At 48.8% G+C, this 25,680-nt stretch overlaps 1 protein-coding gene and 1 long non-coding RNA gene across 8 annotated transcripts in view; one reads left to right on the top strand and one right to left on the bottom strand.

Annotated features, from left to right (window-relative positions):
* Positions 1-526, bottom strand: part of LOC132533853 (uncharacterized) — a 39,605-nt gene extending 39,079 nt beyond the window's left edge. Inside the window, exon 1 of the long non-coding RNA XR_009545593.1 lies at positions 372-526. This is a non-coding gene — a long non-coding RNA (uncharacterized LOC132533853). The remainder of the gene's footprint in view (positions 1-371) is intronic.
* A 10,408-nt stretch (positions 527-10,934) lies between these two features.
* NR1H3 (nuclear receptor subfamily 1 group H member 3) lies at positions 10,935-24,862 on the top strand. 7 transcript variants are annotated; one of them, XM_060176477.1, is made up of 10 exons: positions 10,941-11,181; positions 11,735-11,813; positions 12,314-12,502; positions 13,925-14,191; positions 14,715-14,923; positions 14,994-15,218; positions 15,418-15,517; positions 23,923-24,036; positions 24,258-24,352; positions 24,575-24,862. In XM_060176477.1, exons 2-10 carry the CDS (start codon positions 11,771-11,773, stop codon positions 24,719-24,721), a joined length of 1,389 nt encoding a protein of 462 aa, XP_060032460.1. In that variant the 5' UTR covers positions 10,941-11,181; positions 11,735-11,770; the 3' UTR covers positions 24,722-24,862. The 7 variants fall into 7 exon arrangements, with proteins under 7 accessions (XP_060032463.1, XP_060032460.1, XP_060032462.1 ...); XM_060176479.1 differs by having other exon boundaries at positions 12,308-12,502; positions 15,066-15,218; XM_060176476.1 differs by having other exon boundaries at positions 11,689-11,813; positions 12,308-12,502.
* Positions 24,863-25,680: the final 818 nt, after the last annotated feature.

Below are 25,680 nucleotides of genomic sequence, written 5' to 3'. Positions count from 1 at the left end.
GCTCCCTTAGCAGAAAGGGCCTAATGCCTTCAGCGCGAGCTCCCTCAGCAGAAAGGGCCTAATGCCTTCGTCTTGGTAAAGAGAGAGCCCGGAGCGCAAGCTTTGCTTTTTGACTCAGAAACCCGGTTTCCAGGCGGCGTCTGCGCCGGGCCGGATGGTGACCCGGGAGCGAGCGCCCCCGCGGGTCGGGATGCTGCCGCGACTGGTTTAAAAACCAGAGACGGTGCAAAAGTGAGAATCCAGGGCCCCTCTCTCCACTCTCTGCCTTCAGACACAATTCGAGTCTTGGTCTTGGCTCAGTTCCCCGGAAGTGGTCTTGTGAGGCGTGCAGGCGCAGCGAGTAAACAGCCCTTTGGACTTGAGGTTGATACCTGTCTTTTTTTTTTTTAAGAATTTATTTATTTATTCATGAGAGAGATAGGAGAGAAAGAACCAGCCATCGCTCTGGTACATGTGCTGCTGGGGATCGAACTCAGGACCTCATGGTTGAGAATCCAATGCTTTATCACTGCGCCACCTCCCGGACCATGATACCTGTCTTCAGTCTGGCCCAGTGCTCGCTGCGCTGTACAGACCTTCAGGGTGCCTCTTATTTCCCCTTCCTGGCCTGTACCTGCCTTCCCATCCGCCCCACCTACAAGTTTCAGTTAAATTGAATCAAGATGGGAGTTGGGCGGTAGCGCAGTGGGTTAAGCGCAGCTGGTGTGAAGCACAAGGACCGGCACAAGGTTCCCGGTTCGAGCCCCAGGCTTCCCACCTGCAGGGGAGTCGCTTCACAAGCGGTGAAGCAGGTCTGCAGGTGTCTGTCTTTCTCTCCCCCTCTCTGTCTGCCCCTCCTCTCTCCATTTCTCTCTGTCCTATCCAACAACGACAACAATAATAACTACAGCAATAAAACAAGGGCAACAAAAGGGAAAATAAATAAATAAATATTTAAAAAATAGAATCAAGATGTCATGCCATTTCTCAAGGGGTTGGGCTGCACCGGACATTAAGACTTTGCAAAAGAAAAAAAAAATAATAAAAATAACGAAGCAAATTCCTAGGGGAGGCATTTCAGACCTGTGGGAAGAAGGATATATGTAGGGTTTAGGGGAAGGAACATACCGTAAAGTGGGAGTAGGAGATGTTTCCACACAATCCCAGAACTTGAGCTTTGGCCACTTAGATAAAGTGCAACCAGTTTGACCTTGGGGCTCTTGAGTTTCTCTTGACTCACTCCCAGAAGTATAGGCCCTGGGGATGCTTTGATTTAGATCTTCCCATTGAAAGCAAATCACCCCAGATCATCTTAGAAAATTCCTGGAACTGGGGACCCGGGCGGTAGTGCAGCGGGTTAAGACTTGCGCTCAAGGCGTGAAGCGCAAGGACCGGCCCAAAGATCCAGCCAGGTTGGAGCCCCCGGATTCCCACCTGTAGGGAGGTCCCTTCACAGTGAAGAAGGTCTGCAGATGTCTGTCTCTCCTAGCTGTCTTCTCCTCTCTCGATTTCTCTCTGTCCTATCCAACAACAACAATAATCAACAAGGGCAACAAAAGGGGAAAAAAGCCTCCAGGAGCAGCAGATTCATAGTGCAGGCACCGAGCCCCAGCAATAACCCTGAAGGCAAAAATAAATAAATCTCACTAGTAAATAAAATATTTTAAAAGTTTTTTTTTTTTTTAAAGAGCTGTTTCTCAAAGAATGCTCAACCCACATTGCCAAACTCTATTCAGGGAACCTCAACTGCTTTCAGTAAGAAACTTTTTTTTAAAGAATTTATTTATTCATGAGAAAGAATCAGATATCACTCTGGTACATGTGCTGCCAGGGATTGAACTCAAGACCTCATGGTTGAGAATCCAATGCTTTATCCACTATGCCACCTCCTGGGCCACTCAGAGACAGTTCTAATGGAGCTGGGTGGTAGCGCTCCCAGTTAAGCACACATAGTACAAAGCACAAGGACTGACACAAGGATCCTGGTTCCCCACCTGCAGGGGGGTTGCCTCACAAGTGGTGAAGCAGGTATGCAAATATCCATCTTTCTCTCTCCCTATCTCTCCCTCCTCTCTCTTTTTAAAAGTATTTTATTTATTTTATTTTTGAAAGAGATGCAGAGAGAGAAAGACACAGAAATATCAGACCATTGCACAGCTCTGGCTTATGTGCAGGGGATTGAACCTAAGGCTTCGGAGCCTCTGGCATGAGAGTCTCTTTTGCATTATGCTATCTACCCCCACTCTCCCTCCTCTCTCAATTTCTCCCCTATCCAACAATAGCAACAACAATGGAAAAATGGTCACCAGGAGCTCATGGAGGCCTTTTTTTTTCCCTTTTGTTGCCCTTGTTGTTTCATCGTTGTGGTTATTATTGATGTTGTCGCTGATGTGATTGTTGTTGGATAGGACAGAGAGAAATGGAGAGAGGAGGGGAAGACAGAGAGGGGAAAGATAGACACCTGCAGACCTGCTTCACCACCTGTGAAAAGACCTCCCTGCAGGTGGGGAGCTGGGGGATCGAACCAGGATCCATACACCGATCTTTGCGCTTCGCACCACGTGCGCTTAACCCTCTGCGCTACCACCCGACCCCTGCCTTTTCACTTTTTTACTTCATCTGGTTTTTTGTGTGTTTTTTTAAATATTTATTTAATTTATTTATTCCCTTTTGTTTGCCCTTGTTGTTGTAGTTATTATTGTTGTCATCGTTGTTGGATAGGACAGAGAGAAATGGAGAGAGGAGGGAAAGACACGGGGGGGAGAGAAAGATAGACACCTGCAGACCTGCTTCACTGCCTGTGAAGCGACTCCCCTGCAGGTGGGGAGCTGGGGGCTCTAACTGGGATCCTTACTCCAGTTCTTGCGTTTCCTGCCACATGCAATTAACCTGCTGCGCTACTACCCAACTCCCAATTTTTCAGTTTTTATAGTGAAAAATGCCTCAGCCTGGGCGAAGATTATACCCGTTGATGGCAGAGCCAAGAGGTGAGGTTGCCAGATGGATTACCTATTTTTTAAAATCTTTTTTATACTTTTTAAAAAAGATTTTATTTATTAGAAAGATAGAAAAGAGAAAGAAAGAAAGAAAGAAAGAAAGAAAGAAAGAAAGAAAGAAAGAAAGATAGGGGGAGAGAGAGAGAAAGAACCAGACATCACTCTGGTACATGTGCTGCTGGGGATGGAACTCAGGACCTCATGCCTGAGAAACCAATGCTTTATCCACTGTGCCACCTCCCGGACCACAGTGGGTCACCTGTTACCACCCTTCAGGCCACTGTCTGCAGGAGCACCTGCAGAGGAGAAACCTCATGAGCATTGGAATGGTGCTCTTTCTCTCCCTGTATCTTTTCATTCTTCATGTAAAAAAGAAAAATAAGGGGCTGGGTGTTAGCACAGCAGGTTCAGTGCACATTGGCACGAAGTGCAAGGACTGGCTCAAGGATCCTGGTTCGAGCCCCCGGCTCCCCACCTGCAGGGGCGTCACTTCATAAGCAGTGAGTGAAGCAGGTCTGCAGGTGTCTGTCTTTCTCTCCCCCTCTCTGTCTTCCCTTCCCCTTTCCATTTCTCTCTGTCCTATCCAATAACAACAACAGGCAACAAGGGCAACAAAAAATGGGGGAAAATGGCCTCCAGGCGTAGTGGATTTATACGATTTATATGGTAGGCACCGAGCCCCAGTGATAACCCTGGAGGAAAAAAAAGAAAAGAAAAACAAATGACCACCAGGAGAGGTGGAGTCGTACAGGCACTAAGGTGCAGCAGTAACCCTGGTGACAAAAACAACCAGCAGAAATTAAAAAGGGGGCCGGATGATGCACCTGATTAGGTGCTTACATTACAGTGTGCAAGGGCCCAGGTTCAAGCCCTGGTCCCCACCTGTAGGGGGAAAGTTTCACAAATGGTGAAGCAGGGATGCAGGTGTCTGTCTCTCTCCCTCTCTATCACCCTCTCCCCTCTCAGTTTCTCTGTCTTTATCCAATAATAAAATATTTAAAAAGTAATAATAAAATAAAAATTAATAAAACACTGAACCCTGGTTTTTTTTTTTATTTTTTATATTCATTTATTTATTTCCCCTTTCATTGAATGAGGCAAGGGGTGGGTACTGGAGACTTTAACCTGGGTCTTCGTGCATTGTAATATGTGCACTCAACCAGGTGCGTGACCACCCAGCCTCGGAACCCTGGTTTCTTGACCCCCAGTTTCTGTGTATGGTTGTACAGAATAGGGACCAGATGACTCCGTGGTACCCATACCGTGGTTCCTGACTACAGAAGGGAAAGAAAAAAATTGTAGTGGCTAAGTAGATACATGGACTTACTTCAGACCACTTATATCAGAATCTCTGAAAGTGAAGCCTGGTTTAAGAGCCATTACTCCGCACGTGGCACAAAGCGCAATGACTGGCAGAAGGATCCCGTTCGAGCCCCCGGCTCCCCACCTGCAGGGGAGTCACTTTATAGGCAGTGAAGCAGGTCTGCAGATGTCTATCTTTCTCTCCCCCTCTGTCTTCCCCTCCTCTCTCCATTTCTTTCTGTCCTATCCAACAACGACAACAACAATAATAATAACTACAACAACAAAAACAAGGGCAACAAAAGGAAATAGATAAATATCAAAATAAAAATATTTAAGAGCCATTACTCTACCTCTGGACAGAAGCAAATCCAGATGAGTTCACCATTTTTCTCATCTGGTGAGGCAATTTCGAGTAATGAAATGAGGTGAAAATTTTGTTTGAGTTTAAGATTTTGAGTCACCTACACATACGTGCAAAGTGTCCCAAACTGCTACTAGTAAGTATCTCTGACGGTTATCTGTAAGGGTAAATGAAATGATACGCACAAAAATAAGCATGTAGTATTAGTGGAATGCAAGTAAATGTCACCTTTCCTCTTTCTGCCTCTGTATCATCTCTGAACTCACAGCTTTCGGAAGCAGAAATTCCTGCCTTCCCCATGGTATGACCGGGAGGTTGGCACAAGTGATTCAGGGGACCTGCAAGATGATCCTCATGCTTTCTGCCTTTCTGGAATGGTGAAGGAGACTGGAGAGAGCCTGAAGTGGTAGTGCACAGGACTTGCATGCAAGGGGCCCCAGGTTTGATCCCTAGTACCACCAATAACTGAGTGGTACTCTCATCAAAAAATAAATAAATGTGGGCTGGAGAGATATCATGATGATTATGCAAAAAGACTTTCATGGCTGAGGGAAAAAAGGTCCCAGGTTCCATCCCCAGCACCACCATAAACCAGAGCTGAACAGTGCTCTGGTAATAAACAAACGAACAGTACAGGAGGGAGCAGGAAGCAGTTGGCCCAGCCCATCCCTGCAGCCAGTTTCATGGGTGTTTATGTCCTTTGGCTTAAGTTCTAAAGTAGTGCATATGATCACAGGCTGGTAAATGTTCCTATTCTTGCTTCAAGGTTCCCCTTGTTGCAATGGAAAACCTCCAGGAGCTGTGGAGAAGAACCTCCTAGAAATGTGACTTGGAAGGTCTCTGAAGTTGTGCCCTGGCATGGTGTCTCTTCTCAGAGCCAAGGGAACATAGGAAAGGCTTCTGTGAACTGTAGGATTGTATTTTGTGTTCGTGGGGGGAAGAGGGGTGGGGACAGAGCTGCCAAAATGGGCCATGTGGTTCCAGTTGTTGATTACCTGACTGCTTTCCCTGACATGGGGAGAAGGCTCACTGGCTGGTCTCTGTGACAATGTTGCCATCAGATTTTCATCTTTTCCTGTCTTCCTCTCCCTATGCCTCTTTGTGGGGGGCCCAGAACCCCTCAGCTCTGGAGGGGTGACTCTGGCAGTGAAGGACTGCTGATGTTTCCTCTTCCTCCACTTGAAACGAGACTGACTCCCTGGCTTATGGGGGAGATGGCGCCCTGACCTGCCTGTTCAGCAGTTGGCTCTAGTCTGGGTCAGAGGGCTCTAGGTGGTGCTTGTGTGTGGTCCTGAAGCCTGAGAAGCCTCCTGTGGGGACACTAGAGGCTTGAGCATCAAGAATAGATAAGAGAGACTTATCCTGATATTCAGAAGACAAATCAGGCTGGAGACCAGTGTTACACTCCAAGGTCCTGTGTCATCCCTCTGACCACTGTAGTGCTGGAGTTTATGGGGAAAGAGAAGAGATAATGCGACCAATAGCTTCTGGGTGTCCCCACACACTGGCCAATACTACCCTGACGGCTGCAGTGCTGGAGTTTATGGGGACAGAGAAGGGATAATGCGACCAGTAGCTTCTGGGTGTCCCCACACACTGGCCAATACTACCCTGACGGCTGCAGTGCTGGAGTTTATGGGGACAGAGAAGGGATAATGCGACCAATAGCTTCTGGGTGTCCCCACACACTGGCCAATACCACCCTGACGGCTGCAGTGCTGGAGTTTATGGGGACAGAGAAGGGAAAATGCGACCAGTAGCTTCTGGGTGTCCCCCCACACACACTGGCCAATACCACCCTGACGGCTGCAGTGCTGGAGTTTATGGGGACAGAGAAGGGAAAATGCGACCAGTAGCTTCTGGGTGTCCCCCCACACACACTGGCCAATACCACCCTGACGGCTGCAGTGCTGGAGTTTATGGGGACAGAGAAGGGAAAATGCGACCAGTAGCTTCTGGGTGTCCCCCCACACACACTGGCCAATACCACCCTGACGGCTGCAGTGCTGGAGTTTATGGGGACAGAGAAGGGATAATGCGACCAGTAGCTTCTGGGTGTCCCCACACACTGGCCAATACCACCCTGACGGCTGCAGTGCTGGAGTTTATGGGGACAGAGAAGGGAAAATGCGACCAGTAGCTTCTGGGTGTCCCCCCACACACACTGGCCAATACCACCCTGACGGCTGCAGTGCTGGAGTTTATGGGGACAGAGAAGGGAAAATGCGACCAGTAGCTTCTGGGTGTCCCCCCACACACACTGGCCAATACCACCCTGACGGCTGCAGTGCTGGAGTTTATGGGGACAGAGAAGGGAAAATGCGACCAGTAGCTTCTGGGTGTCCCCCCACACACACTGGCCAATACCACCCTGACGGCTGCAGTGCTGGAGTTTATGGGGACAGAGAAGGGATAATGCGACCAATAGCTTCTGGGTGTCCCCACACACTGGCCAATACCACCCTGACGGCTGCAGTGCTGGAGTTTATGGGGACAGAGAAGGGAAAATGCGACCAGTAGCTTCTGGGTGTCCCCCCACACACACTGGCCAATACCACCCTGACGGCTGCAGTGCTGGAGTTTATGGGGACAGAGAAGGGAAAATGCGACCAGTAGCTTCTGGGTGTCCCCCCACACACACTGGCCAATACCACCCTGACGGCTGCAGTGCTGGAGTTTATGGGGACAGAGAAGGGAAAATGCGACCAGTAGCTTCTGGGTGTCCCCCCCCACACACTGGCCAATACCACCCTGACGGCTGCAGTGCTGGAGTTTATGGGGACAGAGAAGGGAAAATGCGACCAGTAGCTTCTGGGTGTCCCCCCACACACACTGGCCAATACCACCCTGACGGCTGGCCCAGGAGAAGAGCACCAGAGCAGTAATGTGGGCGCTAGGACAGAAGAGTTTCAGTTTCCCAGGGGCCGGAATCCCCAGTTCCTATTTTCCCAGGACAGCTGGAGCCTTGTGAAAACTGGGGAGAGGATACATGGGAGAGGGCTGGAGAGCCTTGTGCACATGACTCAGAGGTGCCCAGACCCAGGTGGGGGCCTGCTGGACAGATGACCGTGTGGTAAGAGGGAACAAGAGCAAAAACTGGAGGCAGAACTTGGCCCTGGGACATCAGAGGGGCTTTTCTGAAACGTGAAAATGAATGCATGGGCAGATTTTGCAACGCCACCCAGCCTGCTGTCTTCTCAAAGTCTCTGCTTCCCACCCCGCCTGTTCCCCCTGCCCCACCCGGTGCTTCCTCCTATCTGTCACCAAGCTCCTTTTCTATTTCTGCTTTCCCTCTCCTCCCATCCTGTCTCTCCATATCCACCCCCACCATCTGTTCTTTCACTGTTCCTTCTTTTCTCCTCTTCCCTGGTGCCCTGCTCATCACTGTTTCAATCCCTCTGGCTGCCTGCCTTGGCCCCCTGTCCTTCTGTGCTTTAATATGGGTCCCATGGGAACTGGAGTTCACAAGCAAAACAGGAAGAGCCTATGAGCAGGAAACTAGGAATAGGACAAGGGGGTGAACAGCCAGCAGTAACCTCAACTCCTTGCCTCCCACATCTGGATCAAAGCACCCCAAGGGCCTTGGTCCACTGCAGCCCACCAGCTCCTTCTCGGCACCTCACTAGTCCATCATACCCAAGAGGCAACGAGACAGGAGTATGTTGGACTCACTACAGGAGAAAGAGAGAGAGAAAGAAAGAAAAAAAGAAAGAAAGAAAGAAAGGAAACAGAAACTGGTGTGAGGACATCTGGATGCTGATCCCAGCTTGGCCACGAGCACTGTGTGTGGTCTTGAAAAGGAGTCTCCTGTAGCTCAGTGCTCTGTCAAGTGGAGACCTTATTTATGCTCCCAACCTCCTAGGGTGCTTCTTAGTAAACCAGAAGAGACAGTAAAAGTCTGTATATGGAAGCAGGTATGCAGACGGATGGATTCTAAGTGATGGGAAGACTAGCTGGAAGAGCCATGATAGTCACTGTCATTTCTTGAACTATTGAATAGCTAGGTACTATATGGTACTCTGTTTAGTTCTCACATGTGTGGCAAAAACCATTCCTCCTATTTTACTATTTCATTGAGTGAGAGATATCAGAGCAGAACATCACTCTGCCATTTTATGCAGTGCCAGGAACCGAATCCAAGGCCTCATGCATGTAAGCATTTACTCAACTGCTGAGCCATCCCCTCAATCCATAATATTCATGTTTCAAAGATTGGCCGGGGGTGGGGGTAGGTGGTGGCACAACTGGTAAAATGTGCAAGTCACCGAGTGTGAGGACCTGAGTTTGAGGCTCCCAGTCCTCACCTGCAGGGAGGATGCTTTACAAGTGGTGAAGCAGACTGCAGATGTCTCTCTTCTCCTCTCTCACCCTATTTCTCTCTGTCTCTATCATAATTAACCAAGAAGAAGAGGACCTGGGTGGCACACCTGGTTGAGCGCACATTACAATGTGCAAGAACCTGGGTTTGAGACCCCAGCCCCCACCTGCAGGCGAGAAACTTTGCAAGTGTTGAAGTTGTGTTGCTGGTGTCTGTCTCTCTCTCTCTCTCTCTCATCTCCTTCCCTCTCTATTTCTGGCTGTCTTTATCCAATAAACAAATAAATAAGTAAATAAAGATTAAAAAATGAAGAAGAAGAAGGGGGCCAGGCAATGGTTAAACACATATATTACAATGCATAAGGACCTAGGTTCGAGCCCCTGGTTTCCACTTTCAGGGGGAAGCCTCACATATTCCATATTCTTAGTCCCAGGTTTGATCCCCAGCAAAAAACTTCTCTGGTCTTTGTCTCTCTCTAGCTCTCTCACATGTTTAAAAGCTCTCTCACATATTTAAAAAAGGAGAGATATCAGGATGCAGAGGCTAACAGGCCGTAAGTGATTACCTTGGTCAAGATCACACAGCCAATAAGAAGAGGCAAGGCCAGGAGTTGAAGCCAAAATTTTGAGCCCAGAGCCCGTGTGCTATATCAGTACGTTGAGTTGAAACTGATCAGACCTAACAAATACAGGATGGAAGAGGACTGTTATTTTTCTAGTTTATTCATTCAACAGAAAGGCAACCTGTTCTCTAGCTGAAATCTTACCACTTTTTAATTTGTATACACTTTGCATGGGCAAAGGAGCAATAGAATGATTTTAAAAGGTTTATGTATTTACTTATTAATAAGAGAGAAATCCAGAGCATCACTCCAGCACGTTCAATGTCACGGATCGAACACAGGACCTCACGTCTGAGAGCCCAGTGCCACCTACAGTGCTACTTCAGGACCTCAAGAATGATTTTTTTTAAAGATCATTTTTAGAGAAAAAATATCTATGTTTTGGATAGAGACGAAAATTGAGAGGGAAGGGGAAGAGAAAGATAGATATATACCTGCAGCATTGCTTCACTGCTTGTGAAGCTTTTTACTCCCTGCAGGTGGGGATCAGGGATTTGAATTGGGGTCCTTGTGCACTATATTGTGTGTACCTCCACCTGACCCTCAAAAAAAAAAAAGAATTTTTTAAAGAGTTTTAAAATACCAGGATTACAATACCTACTTTGTAACCTACCCTGCACCAGGCCATAACCTGGGGACTACAGGGGAGATAAAGTCAATAAACATGGTGTCGCCTTCAGAGATGGATCCCGTGTTCCAGGCAACAGGACAGAAAGGTGTGATTCAGGGAGGCTCAGTGACACTGCTGGAACCTTGCCATAACTTCACCTGGGCCCATTTCCCAGATGAGGGAGCCAACATACCTCCCCAGGTCCAACCTGAGCTGGCACTTGGTTCATCTGCCACTGCTCTTAGCTCCTCCCTTGTCCGTGCCCCCCCCCCAGGGCACCCACATTGAGACTCCCTGTGGGGGCCCAGCACCTGCCTCTCTCCACCCCTGGGAGTTCAACCAGCTGGGCCAGGACTGGGGCCGGTGGGGAGAGCTTTTTGGCCCCTTCCCAGAGGCTGGGAGGAGGAGGGCAGCTGGGAAAGTAGGCTGTGGCTTGGTGTCGCAACTCAGGGCCTCGCTGGGACCTTTGCTCCATGAGGTGTCTATGGAGGGGAGGGAACGCTGACTCTGGAGGCTGATGGGATGGGGTGGGGGTGCATGGGAGTCAGTCCTTCTGTAAGAGTAGCCAAGAACCACCCACAGGGGTGAGGAGAGGAAGGGGAGAGACATGAAACTGGGCCAGGTCTATAGGGAAATGTGGCCGTCAGTGTTTGGGGGTGGGGGGTGGGAGTGGCGCCAGGGAGAGGGGGTGGCCGGCTGGGGAGGAGTCAGTGTGGTGGGGAAGCTGCCCCGTGGGTGGGAGGCTAGGGCTCTAGTCAGTTGGCCTTGGTCTGCCAGGCAGGAAGGAGAGTGGCCTGGCTCCGGCAGTCCCTCCTTCAGTCTTTCCTCACTTTTATTTCCCCAGGGCCCTGACTCTCGCAGTCCAAGCTTCCTCCTGTAAGACTAGGCGGCCCAGACTCTGGACAAGGGCCTGCACCATCCTCCTCTCCCAGCAAGGGGGCTCCAGAGACTGCCTCGGTCAGGAAGCTGAGCCCCAGCATTCGGCATTTGGTGAGTCTGTTGGCACTGAAGTGTGTGTGTGTGTGTGTGTGTGTGTGTGTGTAAGGGGGAGTGTTCTGTGGATCTTAGAAAGGGGACCCTGGGGGTGACAATGGTGATGATGATGGTAGAGGCTTAGGTAGCCATAGGGATTCTATTTGGTCTCCAGAGGAATTCCTGCAGGCCCCTGGGATGGAATTAAGAGGCTTGTGCTAGGGTCCTGGAATGAGGGGTTGGGGGGAGGAGCTGTGACAGGAGGGGATCAGATGCACCCAAACATTTCCCAATGGCCCTGAGGAGGGGATGCTGGGGAGAAAAAGGTGACTTGAGACTTTGGAGTTAGAAAGACAAGAGTTCAAGTCCTGATTCCCCACTGCCTAACTGTGCTCAGTTGACTCCATCTCCCTGCACCTCAGTTTCCTCCTCTCGGGGCCTTGAGATGGCCCTGACCACACAGGGACATTGGGAGGAAGGCAAGTGAGGCCTGAGCACTGGCTGATGGGTCTGCCCTGCTCTAAGGCAGGAGAGGTGTGTGGAGGCCAGTTCTGAACAAGCACTCCTGCAGGATCATCCTTTGTGATGTCCAGGGCTCCAGGAAGAGATGTCCCTTTGGCTGGAGGCGCCTATGTCTGATGTTTCTCCTGGTAAGTATCTTCACTCCAGCCCTGTCCCCTAAGATTGGGTCCCAGCTCCGCACCTCCCTTGGGGGGAGTCTGTTTCTTTCACTGCCTGACTCTTGACCTTCCCCAAAGAGCTTTCCAGAGCTGATCTTAGCTCCTTCTGCCCTGGTGCTCAGGCCTGGCCCTTGCAGGAGCTCACCCAGGCCTCCACATTTTGGACTATGCTGCTGGAAAGAATTGATAGGCCCAGTGTTTATGCAGCTCTGTTCCTGCAGGAGCCTGCCTGAATTCTGGAATACATTCACATCTGTGACCCCCACAATGGGACAATGTTAACATCCTTACATTAGGAACTGAGGGGCAAGGGGACTGTAAATAGTTAGCCATAGAACCCAGGCAAAGCTCAAGCCCAAGCTGGGGGTTTTCTGCCCGCTATGGGTGGAGACCAGTTCATGGCTCCCATTGAGGACACTGGGGGGCCTGAGCACCCCCTTGTCCCTTTGTGCCTGTCTCTGGAGGCTCAGATTCTGCAGCGGAGCTGTGGGAGCCAGATGGACAAGACGCAAATGGCCAAGCACTGGGGGGCCGCAACTACATTCTCAAAGAGGAAGCCAGCTCTCCCCAGTCTGCAGGGGGCATCTTGAGGGTGGGGCTGGAGGCAGTGGAGCCCACAAGCCTGCTCCCCGGGACAGAGGCCCATCTAGAATCTGCAGGTGAGACACTTCTGGATTTGGAACACTCTGGAGCTGGGAAGGGAGCCTTGGGGATCCTCATTTTTTTTAACCTTTTTGTTTTATTTTAACTATCATTTATTGAATAGAGACAGAAATTGAGTGGGGGAGGGGAGAGAGAGCAAGAGAGAGACAGATAGACAGGCATCTGCAGCAATGCTTCATTGTTCATGGAACATTTCTCCTGCATGTGGGGACCCAGGCCTGCATTGTAACATGTGCATTCAACCAGGTCACCACCACCTGGCCCCTTATCTTATAAGGTCATAAACTTCAAAACCCAGGAGTCAACTAGACTTTATATCTGACTTCTAGAATGGCAGTAGTAATACCTAGCTCTAAGGTGCTGTAAGCATCAATGCTTCTAAAGGGCTCAGTTTCTGGTCCTTGGACAGTGAGAGTCGCTTTCTTATTCTTTAATTCTTTAATTTTTTAATTTACTTATTAATGAGAAATATAAGAGGACAGAGAGAAAGAACTGGATATCACTCTGGTACATGTGCTGCCAGAGATTGAATTCAGGACCTCATGCTTGAGAGTTCAATGCTTTATCCACTGTGCCATCTCCTAGACCACACCTTATTCTGTAAATTTTTTTAAAGTATTTTATTTATTTATTTATTTATTTATTTATTTTTTACCAGAACACTGCTCAGTTCTGGCTTATGGTGGTACAGGGGATTGAACCTGAGACTTTGGAGTCGAAGCTGAGCACGAGAGTCTGTTTGCATAACCATTATGCAATCTACCCCTGCCCCAAAATATTTATTTATTTTTTTTTTTTATTATTTTTTAAATATTTTATTTTATTTATTTATTCCCTTTTGTTGCCCTTGTTGTTTTATTGTTGTAGTTATTATTGTTGTTGTCGTCGTTGTTGGATAGGACAGAGAGAAATGGAGAGAGGAGGGGAAGATAGAGAGGGGGAGAGAAAGATAGACACCTGCAGACCTGCTTCACCGCCTGTGAAGCGACTCCCCTGCAGGTGGGGAGCCGGGGTTCGAACCGGGATCCTTATGCTGGTCCTTGTGCTTTGCGCCACCTGCGCTTAACCCGCTGCGCTACAGCCCGACTCCCTATTTATTTGTTTATTATTGCATAGAGACAGAGAGAAATTGAGAGGGGAGAGGGTGATAGAGAGGTAGAGAGACAGAGAGACACCGACAGCCCTGCTTCACCACACGTGAAGCTTTTCCCCTGCAGTTGGGGACCAGGGGCTTGAACCTGGCCCTTGCACACTGTAATGTGTGCACTTAACCAGGTACGCCATCTCCTGGCTCCTAACTTTCTTATTTTGGATGGAATATAGCGAAGGGAACAAAGGTCAGGGAATGCCCAGGGCAGTGGCCGAGCTGGCACTAAGCCTTTTCGGTGAAGAACACGGAGGTTCGTCCCTTTATCCAGAGCCCCGTCCACAAAAACGGAAAAAGGGGCCGGCCCCCAAGATGCTGGGAAATGAGCTGTGCAGCGTGTGTGGGGACAAGGCCTCCGGCTTCCACTACAACGTGCTGAGCTGCGAGGGCTGCAAGGGCTTCTTCCGCCGCAGCGTCATCAAGGGGGCGCACTATGTCTGCCACAGCGGGGGCCACTGCCCCATGGACACCTACATGCGCCGCAAGTGCCAGGAGTGCCGCCTCCGGAAATGCCGCCAGGCGGGCATGCGGGAAGAGTGTGAGTGATGGGGGGCCGGGGACAAGACTGGTGGGAGACGGAGGACACGTGTAAGGACTGTGAGGTCGCACAGGCTGGGCCTCCAGACCTGCCCACGCAGCCCTACAGAGCATTAAGATCCTTCCCTTGCTTTTTTTTTTTTTTTAAGAATACTTATTTCCTTTTGTTGCCCTTGTTGTTTTATTGTTGTAGTTATTATTGTTGTTGTTGTTGTTGATGATGTCATTGTTGTTGGATAAGACAGAGAGAAATGGAGAGAGGAGAGGAAGACAGAGAGGGCAAGAGAAAGACACCTGCAGACCTGCTTCACCGCCTGTGAAGAGACTCCCCTGCAGGTGCGGAGCCGGGGCTCCAACCGGGATCCCTACGCCGGTCCTTGTGCTTTGCGCCACGTGCGCTTAACCCGCTGCGCTACCGCCCGACTCCCCCTTCCCTTGCTTATATCCGAAAGCTCTGGGCTTTTTTGGGGTCCTTGTTTCCAGTGTCCCCCTTGTCCCCTCCTCATTCCTGGCCTTGTCCTTAGGTGTCCTGTCAGAAGAACAGATCCGCCTGAAGAAACTGAAGCGGCAGGAGGAGGAGCAGGCTCAGGGCACGTCGGTGGCCTTGAGGTCTCCCTCGCCGCCCCAGGTCCTACCCCAGCTCAGCCCCGAGCAGCTGGGCATGATCGAGAAGCTGGTGGCCGCCCAACAGCAGTGTAACCGTCGCTCCTTCTCTGATCAGCTTCGAGTCACGGTACCTGAGGGCCCCCAGGGAGAGGTGGTGCCACCCAGGGCACCCACGGGCTGCTTGACATCCCACTCAGAACTATCTGTTTCTTCCCCCACCGCCGCCGCCCCCTCCCGGGCAGCCTTGGCCCCTGGCACCGGATCCCCAGAGCCGGGAGGCCCGACAGCAGCGCTTTGCCCACTTTACGGAACTGGCCATCGTCTCTGTGCAGGAGATCGTTGACTTTGCCAAACAGCTGCCCGGCTTCCTGCAGCTCAGCCGGGAGGACCAGATCGCCCTACTGAAGACCTCTGCAATTGAGGTGGCTGAGGGCTGACTGGAGTGTGTGTGTGTGTGTGTGGGGGGGTGGTGGCGTGGAGGTCAGGTGCAGGTGTTCTCAGGGCTGGGCTCCACACAGGTAGCCGGGAGCCAAGTTCACCGGAAAGTAGGGACGAGGGGCTAAATCTTCCCTGCCTGGTGCCCTCTGTGGAGACCAGCCCCAGTCTGCTATGTATCTGCAGGTGATGCTTCTAGAAACTTCTCGGCGCTACAACCCCGGGAGTGAGAGTATTACCTTCCTCAAAGACTTCAGTTATAACCGAGAAGACTTTGCCAAAGCAGGTGAGATTTGAGATCACAAAGGGATGGGGCTGCACAGACAGGCTTTTTCTCAAGGGACCTATGGCATGAGGGAGTTGCAGGCCCAAGGTCTGAGCAGCCCAGAAGGGAAAACTCCATTTCTTTTTTCCAAGAAAGGAAGTGGAAGTGCTGGGAGAGCTCTCTCAACTGCCATCTTGTCCTTTGGCTGGGGATTTTCTTTCTTTTCTCTTTCTTCTGTCCTTTTCTTTTTTTTGGAAAAAGACAGAGAAACTGAGAAGTAGGGGAGAGGAGAAAGAGAGAAAGACTTGCAACACTGCTTTACCACTTGTGAAGCTTCCCCCCTACAGGTGAGGGTCGGGGTTGAACTTGGAGCCTACTGTACTGTAAGGTGTGTGCTCTCTAGGTGTGCCACCACCCAGCCCCCAGGCCAGGGGTTTTCAGACAGTGTTCTAAGGGACCCGAGGAATGCCCTTGCTTCTGTTTTACTGTAGCCAAATAAGAAATTTCATTTAAACCTGCATTATAGGTTGTGCTTCCACACACCATTTTGCTTGGAAAAAAAAAATCACAGGGGGCCGGGTGGTGGTGCATCGGGTTAAGTGCACGTGGCACAAAGCACAAGGACCAGTGTAAGGATCCCGGTTCGAGCGCCCAGCTCCCTGCCTGCAGGGGAGTCGCCTCACAGGCAGTGAAGCAGGTCTGCAGGTGTCTATCTTTCTCTCCCCCTCTCTGTCTTCCTCTCCCCTCTAGGTTTCTTTCTGTCCTACCCAACAGCAACGACAACAATAATAGTAAAACACCACCAATAAACAACAAGGGCAACAAAAGGAAAAAAAAAAAAAGGCCTCCAGGAGTGGTGGATTCATGGTGCAGGGACCGAGCCCCAGCAATAATCCTGGAGGCAGACAAAAAAAAAAAAAAATTACAGCTAGAAAAAGAGTTTGGAAACCACTTCACTGAGACTCAATAATGAACACAGTTTTTCTCTTTAACCACGTCCTTTAAGGATCAAATAAACTAATTTCTCCTAGTGTTTTTTTTTTTTTTTTTTTTTTTTTTTATCAGAGCACTGCTCAGCTCAGACTTATGGAGGTACTGGAGATTGAACCTGGGAGCTTAGAGCCTCAGGCATGCAAGTCATTTACACAATTATTATGCTGTCTACCCAGCCCATCTCCCCACTCTTCTTCAATTGTTCTTTCCAATGAGTCAATGAAATAGAGTTGGAACATGTCAGCGCACCCAGGCAGGCCAGTTTTAGAGTAAGGGTGGAGGTTTCTATACCCTTCCTGTATCTGGAACATTTTTTTCCCCAAGAATTAGTTCACAGCACTGCTGTCTATCTGATACCTGACTGATTGCAGGCTAAGTGGTATTGGTTTCTCCACATTCAATTGCTGGTAATATCTGTGTTATGGGAGCAAGCTTGGCAGAGGATAGAGCAAAGTTAGTTGAGAGAAAGTTGGAGCAACTGGAACTGATTATCAAGTGTGGACAGAATAGTTTTTTTTTTTTTTCCTGATTTTTTTTAACCAGAGCACTGCTCAGCTCTGGCTTATGGTGGTGCGGGGAACTGAACCTGGGACTATGGAGCCTCAGGCATGAGAGTCTATTTTCATAACCATTATGCTATCTACTCCTGTCCCATTTGGCTTTTTTTTTTTTTATTCTCAGGACTAAGTTTGTTTTATTCTGAAATCCAGTTTGGGTTTAAATGTTGAAAAGTAAAATTTAGGGGGCTGGGCAGTAGTGCAGCAGGTTAAGCACACATGGCATAAAGTGCAAGGACCGGCATAAGGATCCCCCAGCTCCCCACCTGCAGAGGGGGTTGCTTCACAAGCGGTGAAGCAGGTCTCAGGTGTCTTATCTTTCTCTCCTTCTCTCTGTCTTCCCCTCCTCTCTCGATTTCTTTCTGTCCTATCCAACAACAACAGCAGCTATAACAACAATAACAACCACAACAAGGGCAACAAAATGGGAAAAAAAATAGCCTGCAGTAGCAGTGGATTCATAGTACTGCTGGCACTGAGCCCCAGCAATAACCCTAGAAGCAAAAAAAAAAAAAAAAAAAAGTAAATTTTAGCACTTATGCAGAATAAAGAAATATTTACTTTTTTTTTTTTTTTTAAAACTAGAGCACTGCTGATTTTTGGCTTATGGTGATGTGGGGAATTGAACCTGGGACTTTGGAGCCTCAGGCATGAGACTCTTTGCATAACCATTATGCTATCTACCCCTGCCCCAGAATAAAGAAATCTGTATAAGCTTCTATAGATGCACAAACTTGCCTTTCATCTTATTATTAATTCTCTAAGAATCCTAGTGCAATCAAATAACCAATACTTTGGAGAATGTGACAAATACCTTCCTTGTGCCATTTCTTCTGGCATTGAGACTGAGTAGTTTATTTCTTTATTTTATAATCATTCCTTTTTAAAAGATATTATTTCTTATGTATTTTGGCTAGAGATAGAGAGAAAGTGAGAGTGAAGGGGAAAATAGAGAAGGGAAGAGAGACACCTGCAGCTCTGTTCCACCCCATGTGAAACGTCCCCTGCATGGACGGGGGCTTAAACGACATGGCAGATGAGAGGGCGCTACTGTAGGAGCTGTAAGGCCTACTTTCCAGGTCAGAGTTTATAAAATCTTCTCTGCTTCCTGGTGACTCACACCAGCTCATGTGCTTCTTGTTATAACACAAACCACCCAATGAGCTTTCTAGGAAGGTTCATGAAGTCTTTTATTATTTATTTATTTTGCCTCCAGGGTTATTGCTGGCACTACAAATCCACTGCGTCTGGTGGTCATTTTTTTCCATTTTAGTGGACAGGACAGAGAGAAATAGAGAGGGGAAGGGAAGATAGAGGGAGAAGAAGATAGATATCTGCAAACCTGCTTCACCGCTTGTGAAGCGACTCCCCTCCCCCCACAGGTGGGGAGCTGGGGCCTCAAACTGGATCCTTGCGCAAGTCCTTGTGCTTCATACTATGTGGACTTAACCATGTGCACCGCTGCACAACCCCAATTAATTAATTAATTAGTTAATTAATTGCCTCCAAGGTTATCACTGGGGCTCGTGGCCTGCACTACGAATCCACTGCTCCTTTCCCTCCCCCATTTTTGCTGCCCTTGTTACCTTTGTTGTTGTTATTATTGTTATTGCTGTTGGTGGTGGTGGTGCATAAGACAGAGAGAAATCTGGGGGGGAGGAGGCAGAGAGGGGGAGAGAAAGACAGACTCTTGCAGACCTGCTTCACTGCTTGTGAAGTGACCCCCCTGCAGGTGGGGAGCTGAGCAGAGGGCTCAAACCGGGATCTCCCTGTGCGGGTGGGTCCTTGCACTTCTCTTACTCTTGTGCACTTAACTTGCTGCACTGCTGCTAGGCCCCCTATGTCTATTTTTTTTGTTGTTTGTTTTTAAAACATAAAAAATTATTGATTATTATTTTTAATATTTATTTCCTTTTTGTTGTCCTTGTTTTTATTGTTGTAGTTATTAATATTGTTGTTACTGATGTTGTTGTTGTTGGATAGGACAGAGAGAAATGGAGAGAAGAGGAAGACAGAGGGGGAGAGAAAGATAGACACCTGCAGACCTGCTTCACTGCCTGTGAAGTGACTCCCCTGCAGGTGGAGAGCTGGGGTCTTGAACTGGGATCCTTAATCCCGTCCTTGCGGTAGGTACACGCCAAGTGTGCTTAACCCGCTGCGCTACCACCCAAATCCCCCAAATATTTATTTATTCCCTTTTGTTGTCCTTATTGTTTTATTGTTGTTGTTATTGATGTCATTGTTGTTGGATAGGACAGAGAGAAATGGAGAGAGGAGGGGAAGACAGAGATGGGGAGAGAAAGACAGACACCTGCAGACCTGCTTCACTGCCTGTAAAGTGACTCCCCTGCAGGTGGGTATCCTTACACCTGGTCCTTGTACTTTGCAACAAGCGCGCTTAACCTACTGCGCTACCACCCAGCTTGCCCCATTTGTATTTTTTAAAGATTTATTTATGGGCCAGAAGGTGGCGCACCTGGTTAAGTGCACACATTACCACCTGTAAAGACCCAGATTCAAGCTTCTGCACCCCATCTGCAGGGGGAAGTCTTCATGATTCGTGAAGCAAGTATTGCAGGTGTTTATCTTTCTCTTTCCCTCTGTCCTATAAAAAAAAAAAGTTGCCAGCATCAGTGGATTTGTTATCTAGGCACCAAGCCCCAGAGGTAACCTGATGGCAAAAAAAAAAAAAAAAATTACTTTGGGTAGACATAGAGGGATGTTTAGAGGGGAGGAAGATGGAGAGGAAAGGGAGATACCTGCAGTACCACTTCAAAATTAAGCTTTCCCCCCTGCAGGTGGGGCCCAGGGGCTTGAACCTAGGTCCTTGCATATGATAATGCACTCAATCAGGTGTGCCACCACCCTACCTCCTTAAAAAAAAAACAAAACAAAAATGAACAAACAAAAAAAACTATAGGTACCTCACCTTCTGTAGTGCCTGACACGCTACCGGTATACTTAGGCACCTTGTACAGGCAATTCCATGACTTTTTTTCCCCTTCTTTTCCAGTTTTAAAAGTCCAGCCCAATCCCTTTCTCCAGATGAGTGTTATTGTTCCTTCTTCACCATGACCTTCTCCTTTGTGACATTTTCCTTTCCAAAACCTTCTAGTTCTTTTGTCTGCATGTTCCTCCAGCCCTGGGAGGCTTGTGCTATGCCCATCTGTCCCTATTTATAGATTCATTTATGTAAGCAGTGTTGATGTCACAGTAGCCTTTCATTTCTCATTTCATCTGAAATCGATCGAGGGGAGGAGGCTCACAGTGGTCAGGTCTCCGGGCACCACCTACCAAGTGCTGCCCACACATTTGGATGACTAATGGCGTAGACTGGCCTGTGGAGCAGTAGCAGAGTGCCCGACCCAATTCTAGAGCCTTCTCATCTTCTCCTGTGTGACGGCAAGGCCTGGGAACATTTGAGGGCTCAGCATCTTACCAAGTAACACTTTACAAAACGGGGCTTGTCTACTGAACAGATCAACATACACTTGATAAACATCAGGGTGAAAGTATAGGAAGTGACTAATCAGGAAGTTTCAAATGGAAAAGTCAGCAGATGGTTGCTGAAATAAGTCTGAGGAGGCCTGGGGGCCGAGTGGGGTGGGCAGACATGAAGTGTGGGAGGAGGGCACTACAGACGCATTACTTTGGGTCATGGATTATTCAGCTTCATTCCTTTATTCCTCTGCAGGGAGACATGGAGGCATAAATACACACACACACACACACACACACGTGTGTGTGTGTGTGTGTGTGTGTGTGTGTATATGTATCTATATATAATTTTATTTATTTTTTATTGCCACCAGGGGCATTGCTGGGGGCTCAGTGTTGACACCATAAAGCCACGGCTCCCAGTGGCCTTTTTTTTTTTGTTCTTATAATTTAAAAAATTTTTCATTTTGTTGCCCTTGTTTGGTTTTTTTTTATTGTTGTAGTTATTATTGATGTCATTGTTGTTGGATAGGTCAGAGAGAAATGGAGAGAGGAGGGGAAGACAGAGAGGGGTTGAGAAAGACAGACACCTGCAGACCTGCTTCACTGCTTGTGAAGCAACTCCCCTACAGGTGGGGAGCCGGGGGCTCGAACTGGGATTCTTATGCTGGTCCTTATGCTTAGCACCACCTGCGCTTAACCCACTGCACCACCGCTTGACTCCCTCTTTCTTATTTTTATTTGATGGGACAGAGAGAAACTGAAAGAGGATGGGGAGATAGAGGGGGAAGAGCAGGTTGCTTATCTCAGTGAAGTGGCTGTCCGCATAACTCTTCATGCCTGAGGCAGCAGAGCTTCCGGTTCACACCCCACTCTCACCAGAAATGGCTCTATCTTCCTAGTTGTCAGGTCTTTCACTGTTCTTTTTTTTTTTTTAAATATTTATTTATTTATTTTGTTGCCCTTGTTTTATTGTTGTAGTTATTATTGTTGTTATTGATGTCGTTGTTGGTGGATAGGACAGAGAGAAATGGAGAGAGGAGGGGAAGACAGAGATGGGGAGAGAAAGACAGACACCTGCAGACCTGCTTCACCGCTTGTGAAGCGACTCCCCTGCAGGTGGGGAGCCGGGGACTCGAACCGGGATCCTTACACCGGTCCTTGAGCTTTGCGCCACGTGTGCTTAACCCACTGCGATACAGCCCAACTCCCGACTTTCACTGTTCTGAACCTACTTGCCTCCTTTTTTTCAGAGAAAGAAAAAGACTTAGGGAAGGAGAGACATCATAACACCATAGCTTCTCCCAGTGCATGGCAGCTTCCCCCTCCAATGTGATATACCAGGGGCCCGAACCTGGGGCAGGCACATCACAACGCAGTAGCCCTCCCAGATGAGCTATCTCACCAGCCCCCTCATGACTTCTTTCTAAACAAAAACAAGTCACATCTACTTTGAGTAACGTGGGGCCCTCAAGAATTCTTAGTAAAAACAACAAGGTTATTACCATTTAATTCAGCACCTCCTACGTGCTGGACACCGAGCATGCTTTCTTATGAACTATCAACAGCCTGCTAAGTTCAGATAGGATCTCACTTCATAGAAGAGGCTTAGAAAGGTGAGGAAACATACCCAGGGTTACACAGCAGAGCTCAAGAGGCTTCTTTTTTTTCTTTTTATTTCTTTATTGGGGAATTAATGTTTTACATTCAACAGTAAATACAATAGTTTGTATATGCATAACATTCCCCAGTTTCCCATATAACAATACAACCCCCACTAGGTCCTCTGTCATCCTTCTTGGACCTGTATTCTCACTACCCACCCACCCACCCACCCCCACCCCAGAGTCTTTTACTTTGGTGTGATAAGCCAATTCCATTTCAGGTTCTACTTGTTTCTTTTTTTTTTTCCTGATCTTGTTTTTCAACTTCTGCCTGAGAGCGAGATCATCCCATATTCATCCTTCTGTTTCTGACTTATTTCACTTAACATGAACTTTTCAAGGTCTATCCAAGATCGGCTGAAAACAGTGAAGTCACCATTTTTTACAGCTGAGTAGTATTCCATTGTGTATGTATACCACAACTTGCTCAGCCACTCATCTGTTGTTGGACACCTGGGTTGCTTCCAAGTTTTGGCTATTATAAATTGTTCTGCTAAGAACATATGTGTACACAGATCTTTTTGGATGGATGTGTTGGGTTCCTTAGGATATATCCACAGGAGAGGAATTGCAGGATCATAGGGTAGGTCCATTTCTAGCCTTCTGAGAGTTCTCCAGACTGTTCTCCACAGAGGTTGGTTGGACCAATTGACATTCCCACCAGCAGTGTAGGAGGGTTCCTTTGACCCCACACCCTCTCCAGCATTTGCTGCTATTACCTTTTCTGATGTATTCTCACAGGAGTGAAGTGGTATCTCATTGTTGTCTTGATTTGCATTTCTCTGACAATCAGAGACTTGGAGCATTTTTTCATGTGTTTCTCGGCCTTTTGGATCTCTTCTGTCGTGAATATTCTGTTCATGTCCTCCTCCCATTTTTGGATGGGGTTATTGGTTGTCTTGTTGTTGAGTTTGGCAAGCTCTTTACATATGTTGGTTTTTAAACTCTTGTCTGATGTAAAGATCTTCTCCCATTCTGTGAGGGGTCTCTTGGTTTGGGTAGTGGTTTCTTTTGCTGTGCAGAAGTTTTTTAATTTGATGAAGTCCCATAGGTTTATACTTGCCTTAGTCTTCTTTGTAATTGGATTTGTTTCATTGAAGATGTCTTTAAAATTTATGCGGAAAAGAGTTCTGCCAATATTTTCTTCTAAGTATCTGATAGTTTGTGGTCTAACATCCAAGTCCTTGATCCACTTGGAATTTACTTTTGTATTTGGTGAAATATAGTGCTTCAGTTTCATTCTTCTGCATGTTTCAATCCATTGTTTCCAACACCATTTGTTGAAGAGACTCTGCTTTCCCCATTTAATAGTCTGGGCCCCTTTGTCAAAGATTAGATGTCCATAGGTTCAAGAGGCTTCTTTTTTTATTTTTATATTTATTTTTATTTATTTATTCCCTTTTGTTGCCCTTGTTGTTTTATTGTTGTAGTTATTATTGTTGTTGTCGTCATTGTTGGACAGGACAGAGAGAAATGGAGAGAGGAGGGAAAGACAGAGAGGAGGAGAGAAAGATAGACACCTGCACACCTGCTTCACCACCTGTGAAGCGACTCCCCTGCAGGTGGGGAGCCGGGGTTCGAACCGGGATCCTTATGCGTATCCTTGTGCTTTGCCCCACCTGCGCTTAACCCCCTGCGCTTAACCCTCAGCGCTACAGCCCGACTCCCTCAAGAGGCTTCTTAACGGAGTCCCTAGTCGTTCCCTAAATTAAAAGAGAGAAGGGCATTCCCATTGCCCATGCACCTGCCCCCAGCTTCTCTTCCACCTCCCCAGGGTTGCAGGTAGAGTTTATCAACCCCATCTTCGAGTTCTCCAGAGCCATGAACGAGCTGCAACTCAATGATGCTGAGTTCGCCTTGCTCATCGCCATCAGCATCTTCTCTGCAGGTGCGGAGGAGCGGCCGGAAGGGAAAAGGGGGCAGGAGATTTGCATCCTGGAGGGTGGCTAAAATCAGGAATCCTGCTGCAGACTGGGCAGAGGTCCTTGCTGCACTCTGGGGGTGGCAGAGGCTGGGTGGGGCTTGCCTTTATCTCTTGATTGGGAATCTGGGGAGATGGAACTAAGGCCCTGGCCAGACCTGCTGCTCAACTCTGTTGGTGACCTATAGACCGGCCCAACGTGCAGGACCAGCTCCAGGTAGAAAGGCTGCAACACAGATATGTGGAGGCCCTGCATGCCTACGTCTCCATCCACCACCCCCATGTGAGTCTCCTTGCTGCTCCCTTTTCCTCCTCTCCACGGGCTCATACCCTCCCCCCTTTCCCCTCCACGCACACCCATCTTCCCTACCAGAATCCCTGTGGGACTACACTTCGCACAGACAATTCTTTACCTCTCCCACCGCCACCCGCCCCATCCCCCTTACCCTAGTGGCCCTTCCTTGGAGAGAGACAAAGGCTGAACCGGGCCTTCTCCTTCTCCCAGGACCGCCTGATGTTCCCCCGGATGCTCATGAAACTGGTGAGCCTGCGGACCCTGAGCAGCGTGCACTCGGAGCAAGTGTTTGCGCTGCGCCTGCAGGACAAAAAGCTGCCCCCGCTGCTCTCCGAGATCTGGGATGTGCACGAGTGACTGACTGTTCTTCCCCACCACCTGTTTTCTGGGCTGGGTGACCCAGGGGGGCCGTGTCCTGAAGGCGGAGCTGAGAAGCCAGCATTCTCCCGAGCCGGGACGTAGGAGCTCCTGGCAGAGGGATGAAAGCAAGGGCAAAGGGCTGGGAGTTTGGTGGCTGCTGGGCTGTGGGAATCTGCTCCATTTGAAGACAGTAATTACTGACACCCCCCCCTCCCCGTGTGTCCTCACCTCCACTACCGAGAGGATGAACCCCGGGGGCCCTGCCCATCCTGCCTCCACCACTTCCTGTTTTCCCCCTTGGGTCTCCGAGAGAAGTTCTTCACTGTCACTCTGCGGCTTGGCTGTGACTGCCTCGGGGCGGCTTCGCTGATAAGGCCTGAGGCTGCTCTTACGGGAAGAGCCCAGCGACTACACAATGACAGCAACCTGTTTTTGGATCTTGCATTGGGACGCGGGCTGCCGGGGAGGGAAGTCAGGGTCCTCAAAGAGCTGCCTTCAGGCTCCGAGGAGGGAGATAGGGACCAGTGACAGCCTTGGCGGTGGGGTGGGGGTGGAGGTGGGGATAGCATCTCCTTTTACTAGCCTTACTGCTCCTGGCGGGGTGGTGTGAGTGTGTGTGTATAAAAGAAATGCCGGAAAACTGAGAAATGTTACGCGTACAAACTATTGTATTTACTGTCGAATGTAAAACATTAATTCCCCAATAGAGAAATTAAGAAAAAGAAAAAGAAAAGAAAAATGCTGCAGCGCAAAATGCCCTCTTGCCCTTTCCTAATGGGGCGGCTGGGGTATGTGTTTCCGGGGCGGGGGTGGGGTCTTGGGTTTTAAGACCCCCCCCCCCAAGTCGTCCACTTGTTCTTGCGCGTCTAGTGCCTTGGCGGCTTCCTCTGGCATCAGGGGTGAGAGGGAAAAGGGAGCCAGCAGTCCCTCCTCCCCGTCCCCAGGCCCTGCGGGCC

Source organism: Erinaceus europaeus, chromosome 17, assembly GCF_950295315.1.
Source record: "Erinaceus europaeus chromosome 17, mEriEur2.1, whole genome shotgun sequence".
NCBI lineage: Eukaryota > Metazoa > Chordata > Mammalia > Eulipotyphla > Erinaceidae > Erinaceus > Erinaceus europaeus.
The sequence above is the reverse complement of the archived record's forward strand: the minus strand, read 5'-3'. Positions and strand labels throughout refer to the sequence as shown.

Bases quoted from the DNA above. Each gene is read 5' to 3' on its own strand.
- NR1H3 (XM_060176476.1), top strand. From the start codon at position 11,771: ATGTCCCTTTGGCTGGAGGCGCCTATGTCTGATGTTTCTCCTG. The intron at 15,518-23,922 runs GTGAGATTTGAG...CCACCTCCCCAG, and splicing joins AGAAGACTTTGCCAAAGCAG to GGTTGCAGGTAGAGTTTATC. The intron at 24,353-24,574 runs GTGAGTCTCCTT...TCCTTCTCCCAG, and splicing joins TCTCCATCCACCACCCCCAT to GACCGCCTGATGTTCCCCCG.